At 48.8% G+C, this 12894-nt stretch overlaps 1 protein-coding gene across 4 annotated transcripts in view; it reads right to left on the reverse strand.

The window, feature by feature from the left end:
* Positions 1-8817, reverse strand: part of TLK2 (tousled like kinase 2) — a 139492-nt gene extending 130675 nt beyond the window's left edge. For 2 of the 4 annotated variants that reach the window (XM_030800547.1, XM_030800549.1), the window contains exons 1-2: positions 8367-8817; positions 6450-6535 (exon numbers count right to left, since the gene is read on the reverse strand). In XM_030800547.1, coding sequence (XP_030656407.1) covers positions 6450-6530 — 81 coding nt within the window. In that variant the 5' untranslated portion in view covers positions 6531-6535; positions 8367-8817. The remainder of the gene's footprint in view (positions 1-6449; positions 6536-8366) is intronic. The other 2 variants (XM_030800546.1, XM_030800545.1) reach the window with 2 other exon arrangements.
* Between the last annotated feature and the right edge of the window lie 4077 nt (positions 8818-12894).

Raw genomic sequence — 12894 nt, forward strand, 5'->3', positions numbered from 1 at the left:
TGAAACTCCGTCTCAAAAACAAAAAAACAAAAACAGATACTTGCCAAGGATTTAAGTAAAGAATTCCTGCAGATTAAAAGAATATCATAAATTTTTACAGATATCTCCTTGCTGACTTACTTTTTTTTTTTTGAGACAGAGTCTCACTCTATTGCCCATGCTGGAGTGCAGTGGCGCAATCTTGGCTCACTGCAACCTCCGCCTCCCAGGTTCAAGCAATTCTCCTGCCTCAGCCTCCTGAGCAGCTGGGACTACAGGCACGTGCTGACTTACCTAGTCTTTCTAGGGCAGTTAACTTAGTTCTCTTGGAAACAATTCTTTCATTTTGCAATCATATTTCTTTCTTTTTTTTGAGACAGAGTCTCGTTCTGTCGCCCAGGCTGGAGTGCAGTGGCACGATCTCGGCTAACTGCAACCTCCAACTCCCCAGTTCAAGTGATTCTCCTGCCTTAGCCTCCTGAGTAGCTAGGATTACAGGCACATGCCACCACGCTCGGCTTATTTTTTGTATTTTTAGTAGAGATGGGTTTTGTCATGTTGGCCAGGACGGTCTTGATCTCCTGATCTCGTGATCTGCCCGCCTCGGCGTCCCAAAGTGCTGGGATTACGGGCGTAAGCCACTGCGCCCGGCCTGCAATCATATTTCATTGGTTTATGCAATTGTGTATTAAATTGAATAATTACAACACAAGTGTAAGTTATTGTAAAATGACCATTGACATGGCTATAATTCAACTAGTGGGAGCAATGTGATAAGCATCAGTCAGCATGGCTTATAAACAGAGAATGGAGAATGCCTATTAATCCAGTGAGTTGATTACGTACAGATTTGTTAACCATTATCCCTGTTATAAAATATCTAAATTCACTTCTTATTGCTTTTGTTGTACTATTGGAATAGTACCTGGCACACAGTATTATAAGTATTTGCTACTATATTAACATTGATATTCAACTAGGTGCAAGTAACAATGCATGCAAGGGTGAAATTCTGTCTACTTTACATGGTCTCCAGAACCGCTGAGACTACCTGTACTTAAACTGTCAAAAGGGAGCAGGGTGTAGAATATAAACTGCAACAGGTTGATTGAAAACATATGAATTCAAGATATAGTCAGTTTCACATTACTAGAAGTAGATTATCCAGTGCTTACAGGAAGAGGTCTTTAAAAAGAGGTATGACAGGCCAGGCGCGGTGGCTCACGCTTGTCATCACACAATTTGGGAGGCCAAGGCGGGAGGATCACGAGGTCAAGAAAGAGAGACCATCCTGGCCAACTAACATGGTGAAACCCCGTCTCTACTAAAAATTTAAAAATGAGCTGAGAATAGTGGCACACGCCTGTAGTCCTAGCTACTCAGGGAGGCTGAGGCAAGAGAATCGCTTGAACCCGGGAGGCAGAGGCTGCAGTGAGCCAAGATCATGCCACTGCACTCTAGCCCGGGTGACAGAGCGAGACCCCGTCTCAAAAAAAAAAAGAGGTAGGACAGCTCACATGTCAGGTCAACAAGACATAAAGAACTAGCAGCCGGGTGCAGTGGCTCGTGCCTGTAATCCCAGCACTTTGGGAGGCCAAGGCGGGCAGATCACGAGGTCAGGAGATCGAGACCATCCTGGCTAACACGGTGAAACCCCATCTCTACTAAAAATACAAAAAATTAGCAAGGCGTGGTGGTGGGCACCTGTAGTCCCAGCTACTCGGGAGGCTGAGGCAGGAGAAAGGCGTGAACCCGGGAGGCAGAGCTTGCAGTGAGTAGAGATTGCGCCACTGCACTCCAGCCTGGGCGATAGAGTGAGATTCCATCTCAAAAAAAAACAACAACAACAACAACAACAAAAAAAAAAAAAACCGAAAATTACTAGGTTCACAACCCAGTTTAGCCTTACCACCTCAAAACTGCTAAGACGATGGCTCCAGGTCCTCCTAAAAAGGGGCAGCTAGACTAGGGAGCCTGCTATAGACTTTTGGGTGCACATTACACTACTTTCCCCTCATCAATTCATGACAGAAAACGTCAATCTTTAAAAAAAAACCAAATAGTGCATCCCATATGCTTGAGAAACTGAGTACCTATAAACACACTATGCAAGAAAATTAAAAATTTGCACTATGCAAGAAAATTAGAAATAAAAAAAATTAAAAACCTAAATATAGGTAATGAGCAACTTAAATATAAGTAATAGATGTGGAGATTTGGCCATTCTGTTTTAGTCTAAGTAATGGAGTGTATATCTAATTTGCAGGTGGAAAAAACTTGAAAGTTATACAACAGAAGATTTACAACAACCAGAAAGTTCAAAGACTGTAGCTACTTGCAACACTCTTGTCCACTAGGAAAGAATCCACAGTGGCACTGACTTTCTTCCTTCTATGGACATCAAAAAGTACTGAAAAATGTTATGAATAGTTAGGAGAAATTCAAGAGACAGCCCAAGAGGCTGAACCAGTCCCACTAGATGGCACCATCACAGGGAAGTCACTCTGCTCTCTTATTTGGAGCTGCAGAGGCTGAAATCTTTTTTGATCTTCGAAAAACAAAGCTGTCATCAACACAGTGATATTCTTTTTTTGTTTTGTTTTGTTTTTGAGATGGAGCCTCGCTCTGTCGCCCAGGCTGGAGTGCAGTGGCGCGATCTCAGGTCACTGCAAGCCCCGCCTCCCGGGTTCACGCCATTCTCCTGCCTCAGCCTCCCAGGTAGCTGGGACTACAGGCACCCGCCACCACGCCTGGCTAATTTTTTGTATTTTTTAGTACAGATGGGGTTTCACTGTGTTAGCCAGGATGGTCTTGATCTCCTGACCTCGTGATCTGCCTGCCTTAGCCTCCCAAAGTGCTGGGATTGCAGGCGTGAGCCACCGTGCCTGGCCCTAACACGGTGATATTCTCATTGGGAAATAATGATCCGAAATGAGAATTCAAAGCCAGGGAGAGGAGTTTTTCCAAAAGCACCCTTTTCTCCCAGTATCATCATCCCCTCCACACCCCCATTTCAAATCAATAGTCTGAGAGGTACGATGTCTTACTGGTAAAAGAAGTAATACAAAGGCTGGGCGCGATGGCTCACACCTATAATCCCAGCACTTTGGGAGGCCGAGGCGGGTGGATCACCTGAGGTCAGGATTTCGAGACCAGCCTGGCCAACGTGGTGAAACTCCATCTCTACTAAAAATACAAAAAATTAGCCGGGCGTGGTGGCACGTGCCTGTAATCCCAGCTACTCGGGAGGCTGAGGCACGAGAATTGCTTGAACCCAGGAGGCGGAGGTTGCAGTGAGCTGAAATCGCGCCATTGCACTCCAGCCTGGGCAACAAGAGTAAAACTCTGTCTCAAAAAAAAAAAAAAAAAAAAAAAAGAAGTCATACAAAATGGAGATTTTCTTTTCCCAGCTCTGCAAACTACAGAATTAATTTTTTTTCAAGTTTCTTTGTTATAGGAAAAATAGTCTCCTGCTAGTCCTCAAATAACAAATTCATTGTAATCAATATACTTACCATGACTGGAAATATCAAAATAACATATGACTACTTAAGCCGGGCACAGTGGCTCACGCCTATAATCCCAGCACTTTGGGAGGCTGAGGCAGGCACATCACAAGGTCGGGAGTTCAAGATCAGCCTGGCCAATATGGTGAAACCCCATCTACTAAAAATACAAAAATTAGCTGGGCGTGGTGGCAGGTGCCTGTAGTCCCAGCTACTCAGGAGGCTGAGGCAGGAGAATTGCTTGAACCCAGGAGGCAGAGATTGCAGTGGGCCGAGATTATGGTACTGCACTCCAGCCTGGTCGACAGAGCAAAACTCTGTCTCAAAAAAAAAAAAAAAAAAAAAAAAAAAACAACTAATGGAATAAAAACAACTGGAAATAAAGCTGGGTGCAGTGGCTCATGCCTGTAATCCCAACACTCTGGGAGGCAGAGGCAGGTGGATCATTTGAGGTCAGGGATTCAAGACCAGCCTGGCCAACATGGTAAAACCCCATCTCTGCTAAAAATACAAAAATTAACAGTGTGGTAGTGGCACACACCTGTAACCCCAGCTATCTATAGGCTGAGGCAGGAGAATCGCTTGAGACTAGGAGGTGGAGGTTGAGGTGAGCCGAGATCGTGCCACTGCACTCCAACCTAGGCTAGAGAGTGAGACCCTCTCAAAAACAAACAAAAAAACTGGAAATAGGTAAATTTCTTTTTCTGTACAGAGAACTTTCTATGTTAAAGGTAGAATTTCCTATTAAACAATAGGTTACTGTATTAAAGTTTTCTGATACCTTAGTTACATGACTTTAAGTTGGGTCTAGACAGCAACATGTTGAATGTCACTCATTCTTATCACTTATGCCCTACTCCATCAAAAGTATACTTGGATACAGCCATCACAAACCTAAAAACAGAACAACAACCCTAATCCAAAGATCAATGAGCTTAAACTATGTAAAATTTGAATACAAACTGACTTACAGGAGGCGGGGGTGGGGGGACCATTTAAACAGACAGATCTGGATATTAGCCTTATGCTCAATCTTCAAGTTAAAAAGACACATCAGAGGTCATTTAGAGATCAATTTAGTATTCAAACATATTGCTCACTTCTACTTGAAGCTACTTCACCTAGATCAGAGAGTTTACATTTGTAAATGTAACTTCACTATACAACGTCCAGGAGCACAGCCACTCTAAGTGCCACAAAAGTAAACTGCTTAAGTGGCCAAAGAAATTAAGAATATGTAACAAATCCTGTGTTCCCACAACACCTTGTCACAGTTCTAATACAGATCTCATCACGGTATCATCTCTCTCTCCCCATACTGCAGATGTGGAGGTACTGTGCTCAAGCATCAGCCCTAACACCTTGCACAATGCCTAGCATACAGCAAGTGCTCAATATTTGTTGAATAAACAAAAACTATCAAGCTGGTTGGGCGCGGTGGCTCATGCCTGTAATCCTAGCACTCTGGAAGGCCAAGGCAGGAGGATCACTTGAGGCCAGGGGTTTGAGACCAGCATGGCCAAACCCTGTCTCTACTAAAAGTACAAAAAAATTAGCCAAGTGTGGTGGCGGGAGCCTGTAATCCCAGCTACTAGGGAGGCTGAGGCAAGAGAATTGCTTGAACCCAGGAGGCAGAGGATGCAGTGAGCCAAGATCGTGCCACTGCACTCCAGCCTGGGCGACAGAGCAAGGCTCTGTCTCAAAAAAAAAAAAAAACAAAACCCTATCAAGCTATCCCAGCTCACCAAAACTGTGAGACCCATCAAAGAAGCCCATTTTTCCAACTAAACCTCAACACACCTTCTCCTTGGAGAAGCTACTAACTAAAGCACGAGATCAACATCCAGGTTACCATGAGACAGGATTTCTTGAAAAGCACAGAAACAAATGTTGTATCACATTGGTTAAAGATCAAAAGCTCGGCCAGGCACAGTGGCTCCTGCCTGTGATCCCAGACTTTGGGAGGCCGAGGCGGGTGGATCACCTGAGGTCAGGAGTTCGAGACCAGCCTGGACAACATGGTGAAACCCCGTCTCTACTAAAAATACAAAAATCAGCTGGGCGTGGTGGTGGGCGCCTGTAATCCCAGCGACTCAGGAGGCTGAGGCAGGAGAATCATCACTTGAACCCAGGAGGCGGAGGCTGCAGTGAGACGAGATCACACCCTTGCACTCCAGCCTGGGCGACAAGAGGAAAACTCTGTCTCAAAAAAAAAAAAAATTCAGTAGCTCATACGTTCACACATCTCAAGCCCAAGTAATGTGATCTTGGACCAATGAAGCTTTTAAATAAAATATCGCAAATATACTTTGAGTACTGTATTAAAATCAAACATTTTACACATTGTAAAATCATCCTATGAGAGCAGAGGGGTGGACCAGTGGGTACATAAACATGCATAGGAAACTATAAATTGCTTAACTTCATACGTGCCCGTTAATGGGGGCCTAATCTAATATTATGCTCCTGCAACAAAAATAAAAACTAAGAAGGAAGAATGAGAAGAGCAACAAACCAGTCTGGGGGTGCAACCAGTAAAGAGTCTGCAGACTTCACAGAGGCCAATTTTTCAATACTCTACCATGTAACTACCTCCAAAGTCCAATGTAACAAAGCTATGCAATGCCTTGTAATTTTCTTTCTGAATGACTGACAAGTTTTAACAAAATATGGCATAGAATCTATACACACATCCTCTTAGTTTCCTTGTAACAAGAACCATGAGAAACCTCTCCTATACGAGAAAGGAGGAAGAAACATATATTTCCATATAGAACATTTTCAAACCTACTATGTTAAATGACTACTGGAATGACTAGCAGGATCCAAAAGTTCACTGAAATTAAGACCCAAATCTTCTCCCCTGCAAACTATCAGAAGGGCCTACCCAAATTGCTCTTAATCATTTAAAAAATGTGTTTAAATTAGAATATGAATAGTGTTCATTATTATCATTTTACTCACCTTACTAACACCTACTCCAGTAAACCTGGCCTCCAGTAATTCCTGCCGTCGTGGGTCCAGGCTATGCAATTCTTCCATCATTTCTACTGAAAAAGAAAAAGAAGGCTGTGAAACCATAAACACTAAAATGTGAGGAGGTAATTTTTTGTAGAACGAAACTCACAGTAATTATTTCACCGAAAGATCAAATGCAGGTAAATCTCAAGTAAATATAGCATACAAGTGGTAGACTACTATGTGCTGCATCAAACAGTAATACATTTAAAAGTTTTAAAGCAGCTCAGAAGTCCTCTTCTATGACAGCCACTTTTTCTTCCCTAGTTCTGATTTGATTTTAACAGCAAAAATAAACCCCTCAAACCCTTCATATAATCTCTGTAAAAGTTGAGCACAGGGGAAAGAACAAAACAAGAACTAGCCTGCAAAAAGAACATTCCTTCTATCAGCCTTCGGATCTAGCTAAGTATCTTCAGATATTTATTTCCCACTCAGGAAGTAGTCCTTAAACTAAAAATATGAATCATTGACAATAATTTCAAAAGAATATAGGATGAATCAGAAGCTACAAATAACTGTAAAAACACTATTATACAGCTCCTTTCTCTGAAGAGCTCACAGTAGCTCATGAAAAAAGGAATTAATTATTTTAAATTTAATAGAGAGCCCATGGTAAAACCATCCACCTCCATTCACTCAGTAAATTAATATAGCTCCATAACAATCCCTTTAAAAAATATTTTTCTGACCACTCCCTGCAGTAGTTTTCTCTTGATTCTGGACATCTGCTTTTAGCCCTTCTTCCAAGCAGGGAGGGGCAGGAGGACACCATTTTTAAACTTCCATAACCAATTAATGCACAGGCTACTTTCAGCAAATATGTCCATCCTTTGCAAGAGACCAACTCCTACACGACCCATTGAAAACCTCTCTTTAATATTAACAGTGGAAAAGAAACATATATCATTACATAGAACCCCTTCGAACACATTATTAAGAAGTTGGAATAGTTGGTGTGATTTTAAAGTTACTGAAAAGATGAATCGAACATTCTCCTCTGCAATCCAACAACTCTACAATCTCCAGTAACAACCCCCTTACAAGTCCTTCAGTTTCATTTCCCTTCCTGGATTGAGAGCCTGGGGCAAAGGGGAATGAAAAGGTGACAAAGTTTCACCCACACATGCAAGTGCAGGTTAGAGAATTAGGAAATTCTCAGAAAGGTTGAAATGCATCTTTATAAAAAGAAAAAGAAGGAAAAAAAGAGACTGGGAGAATGAGTTTCCCCCGTGGCCTTCCTCGCGTGCTGCCCTGCCCTAATCGAGGTCGGAAAGGCAGAGGTTGCAGTCTCTCCCAAACCCCAAGGTCTCTCCCAACACTTCCCAAACCTCCATCCCCAGGCCCGGCCCGGAAAATGACGCCCCGGCGGTTATTCCGTTTAACGTCAACTCATGTTAAGGAAATAGCCACTCCGTCTAATTCCAGCGGGGCCTTGGACTGGGATCCTCCCTGCAGCCCACAGCCGGGAAGCAGGAGCGATGGGGCCTGGTCCCGGCGCCCCTCGCCGGCTCCAAACTTTCCCCAACTCCAGGCCCACCTGTCACGGAGGAAGGGAGGGCCGGCTCTCGGGGGCGCCCGGGAGGCTGCTGAGGCCTCCAGCTGCCAGGGGGCCCCCGTCTCTCCTCCGGCCGCCGGCCCCAATCCCAGGCCGGGGCCGCCTGGGCCTCCCCCATCTTCTGCCCGGCCCCTCAGCGACCCGCAGCCCTCAGGGAGCCCCTCCCGCCTCAGCGCCCAGGAGCTGCGGTCCGGAGCCGGCCCCGAGCTGGGCCCAAGACGCAGGCTCCTCAGGCCAAAGGGGTCCCCGGGACGGTTAATGCCCCAGGCCCGGCGCCCTCCCCCACCCGGGGCTCAGCCTCTCACCTGCCGCCGCCGCCGCCGCTCCACGCTCCTCCCGGGAGGGGCCCCGACCCGACCCGGCTGCGGGCCGCTCCGCTCTCCCCCTGGGCAGGCCCGGGGCGGAGCCGGGGCCTCTCCTGAGCGCCGCAACCCCCCGCCCGGGCAGCCGCCGCCGGCGCCGGGCTCCACGAGAGGGCGGGCGGGGGAAGGGGGGCACGAAGGCCGCAGATCCCCGGGCTCGCGTACAGAGCCAGGCGCCTGACGCGGGCCCGGGCCCGGGCGGCCGCGGGGGGCGCGGGACCGGCCTCCTGGCGCCGGACAAAGGCCAAGGGAGGCGCAGGAGGGCCCAGGCAGGGCCAGGAGGTGGGGGCCCGCTCGGCTGGGGGCCACTCGGGTGCGGCGCGGAGGGCGGGGGGGGGTCGGAACCGCTGGTGCCCAGGACCCGCCTCCGGCCCCTTAATCCGGATCGGTTCGGTCCGGATTAGTAGTGATCGGTGTAAACACACTAGTGAAACCGCGTGTTTCCTCGCGAGATTTGCACGGCTGGGAGGCAGGGGGGGTCCTGGGGGGGTGGGGGAAGCGCCGACAGTGGGGGAGGAGGGGGAGGGGACGAGGAAGGTGGTGGGGGGGGTCCCCGCTGCCCCGGCGCCCCGCCTCCTCCAATCAGCGGCCGCGCTGCCGGGCAGGGGTTAACCAGGGGACCCCGCGCCGGCAGAGGAGGCCGCGCTTCGCCGGACGGCTGAGGGCGGACGCCGGGCGGCGCCGGCTGACTGGCCGCGACGCGAGGGGAGGTCCGGGGGCCCGGGGCGCCCTGCGACTGCCCGAGGCCGGAGGCCCGGAAGACCCGCCGTCGCCTTTGTGTCACCGGCCCCCGCCCCGCTGGACTGGCCCGGGCCGGGGCGGTTGGGTCGGCGCTGAAGGGGCTTGGCCGCCTGGACCCACCCGTTCCCGGATCCGCCTCGCCGGCCCCGGCTGCCGCCCAACCCCTCGGCTCCGCGAGTTTGGGTGAGAAGTGTGGCGGCTTTTCCCAGGGATGGAGTTTAGAGGACGCTAATCCTATGTGCGAGCGGCGGACCCCGCCCGGACTTCCCGGAGGCGCCCGGTTAGTGAGGCGACGGCGCCCACCCGTGTTCGCGGGCTCCCGGCCGCCACTCCCCGGAGCCGCCGGCCCGCCCCAGCCCCGCGCGGCCTCCTGGAGGGCGGGCTGCACTCCCTCCACGTACCTGGCTGGCAGAGCGTCTCCAGGGACAAAAGGTGCCCTGGGATCAAAGCCGAGCCCCCGCCCCCGCCGGGATGCTGCCCTCCGGAAGGAGGGGCGCTGCCCCCAAGGTACTATTCCCGGGCACCCGGGGGGGAGGTTCCATTTCAATCTCCGATGAAAAACACGGCCCTCCCGGGTACTTAGGAGGGTCTGAAGGTAAGTGCCAAGATGGAGAAAACACGCCGGCCCCTCACAGATTATCTCCTGAGGAATGAGAACTATCTAGTGGGCAAGGAGGGCTTCCTGCATAGCAGAGGGCACCCCCTCTGATCCCCCAACGCCAAGGGAAAAAAAATCACTCTTCACTGGCTCCCCTGAGCCAGGACAGGCTCCAGTGCAGCCACCCACCTTATAATTTTCCGCGGATGCTGCCTTGATCAGATGTCTGAAGATGCCTTTAAGGACTACAAGCAAATCTCAAGGGAAAAATTCAGACCTTGAACAAGAGCCTTGAACTTTTTCAGGGTTAGACAAGTACTCCCCAGTGGAGTTTCTGCCCTTATTTCTTCTTTCTTCTGTTAATTCTTTCATATTTTAACAGAACACAGACCTGCCGAAACGACACAGGATGGCGCTTTGCTTTTTGTTAGTTCTCCAACCTTCCAAACCCTTGGGGCACATGCAAGCACTGTGGAAAAACTCCATTAAACTAAGAGTCATCTTACTCCAGATCCCAGACTGCTTGGGAAGTTGGACATGCATATTCCCAAAGAGAACAGTGTTGGAAGGAGACAGGAGAGCAGCTAGGGTTGGGGTAGAGGGTAGGAAAAGAGGGCAAAATGGAGGACTACCACTCGAGGCCAGCCTCCACTGCCTGTTAGGGCGGTAGAACCTAAGAGCCGGTCCAAGGCAACACAAAAGACAGTGAGGCTAGGTCTTTAATTGCAGCCAACGATCAAGAAAGCAACTCCATCAAATGACACTGTCTTTAAGAATTTATTTTTTTCTGAGACAGAGTCTCGCTCTGTCGCCCAGGCTGGAGTGCAGTGGTGCGATCTTGGCTCACTGCAACCTCTGCCACCCAGGTTCAAGCAGTTCTCCCTGCCTCAGCCTCCTGAGTAGCTGGGATTAAAGGCACGCGCTACCAGGCCCGGCTAATTTTTTTTTTTTTTTTTTTGGTAGAGTCGAGGTTTTGCCATGTTGGCCAGGTTCGTCTCGAATTCCTGACCTCAGGTGATCCGCCCACCTCAGCCTCCCAAAGTGCTGGGATTTCAAGCGTGAGCCACCGCGCCCGACCAAATGACACTGTCTTAAATGATTTAATGTCTTAAATCGAGAAAGGAGAGTAAGAGAAAGCACTCAACGGAGTCAGAGGTGTCTTGCAGCCTAGCTCTTTCCACAGATAAGCCACATGGGCCTATCATCTAACCTTTTCAAGCTTCTCCAACTGCTTCTGTGATGGAGGGATTTGGGCTAGAGGATTTTTTTTTTTTTTTTGGTGACGGAGTCTCACACTGTTGCCCAGGCTGAAGTGCAGTGGCACAATCTCAGCTCACTGCAACCTCTTTCTCCTGGGTTCACATGATTCTCCTGCCTCAGCCTCCCAACTAGCTGGGATTACAGGCGCACACCACCACACCCAGCTTATTTTTTGTATTTTTAGTAGAGACGGGGTTTCACCATGTTGGCCAGACTGGTCTCGAAATCCTGACCTCGTGATCCACCCACCTTGGCCTCCCAAAGTGCAGTGATTACAGGCATGAGCCACCGCGCCTGGCCTAAGATCCCATTTTTTAAAGTAATTAGGCTGGGTGCAGTAGCTCATGCCTGTAGTCCCAGCACTCTGGGAGGCCAAGGCGGGTGGATCACTTGAGGCCAGGAGTTCGAGACCAGCCTGGCCAACATGGTGAAACCCTGTGTCTCCTAAAAATACAAAAATTAGCTCGGCATAGTGGTGCATACCTGTACTTTCAGCTACTTGGGAGGTTGAGGCAGGAGAATTCGCTTGAACCCGGGAGGCGGAGATTGCAGTGAGCCAAGATGGCACCACTGCACTCCATTCTGGGTAACTGAGACCCTGTCTCAAAAATAATAACAAAATGAAAGTAATTATTTAAGGCTGGGAGTGGTGGCTCACGCCTGTAATCACAGCACTTTGGGAGGCCGAGGCGGGTGGATCATGAGGTCAGGAGATCGAGACGATCCTATCTAACACGGTGAAACCCCATCTCTACTAAAAACACAAAAAAATTAGCCAGGCATGGTGGCGGGTGCCTGTAGTCCCAGCTACTCGGGAGGCTGAGGCAGGAGAATCACTTGAACCCAGGAGGTGGAGGTTGCAGTGAGCTGAGGTCATGCCACTGCACTCCAGCCTGGGTGACAGAGCGAGACTCTGTCTCAAAAAAAATAATTATTATTATTATTTAAAATAATCATTGGGCCTGGCGCGGTGGCTCACACCTGTAATCCTAGCACTTTGGGAGGCCAAGGCGGGTGGATCACGAGGTCAGGAGATTGAGATCCAGTCTGGCCAACATGGTGAAACCCCATCTCTACTAAAAATATTTTTTTTAATTAGCTGGGCATGGTGGCAGGCACCTGTAATCTCAGCTACTCGGGAGACTGAGGCAGGAGAATTGCTTGAACCTGGGAATCGAAGGTTGCAGTGAGCCGAGGTCATGCCACTGCAATCCAGCCTGGCCGACAGAGCAAGACTCTGTCTCTAAAATAATAATTATTATTATTGTTATTTTTGACAGGCCAGTGTAGAACAGGTGGGGCATCTGTGGTATGACAGAACTGGGTTCCAATTCTGTCCCTTCACCTGTCCCAGGTTCCTCATCTGAAAACTGTGACCCAGTAAACCTAATTTCATGAGCAGCTTTCATTAAAATTGAAATAATGTTGGAAAATGCCTTGTAACCATGCTTGATATAGAGTAGTTACTTAGCCAGTTATTTCCTCTCTTCTTCCCATTCCTAACAAAACTGAAAAACGTTTGGTTAATAGGAAAGAGCACTAAGGGGATTTTGTTGTTGTTTGAGGCAAAGTTTGGCTCTGTCGCTCAGGATGGAGTGCAGTGGCACAATCTTGGCTCACTGCAACCTCTGCCATAGACAGGAGCCAAGTGTAGTGGTGTGCACCTGTCTGTAGTTCCAGCCTCTTAGGAGGCTGAGGCAGGAGGATTGCTTGAGGCCAGGAGTTTGAGTCTAGCTTGGGCAATATATTGAAACCTTGTCTCTTAAAAAAAAAAAAAAAAAAAAAAAAAAGAGGCCAGGTGTAGTGGCTCACGCCTGTAATCCCAGCACATTGGGAGGCTGAGGCGACAGATCACTTGACCCCAGGAGTTCG

Source organism: Nomascus leucogenys, chromosome 19, assembly GCF_006542625.1.
Source record: "Nomascus leucogenys isolate Asia chromosome 19, Asia_NLE_v1, whole genome shotgun sequence".
NCBI classification, from domain to species: Eukaryota; Metazoa; Chordata; class Mammalia; order Primates; family Hylobatidae; genus Nomascus; species Nomascus leucogenys.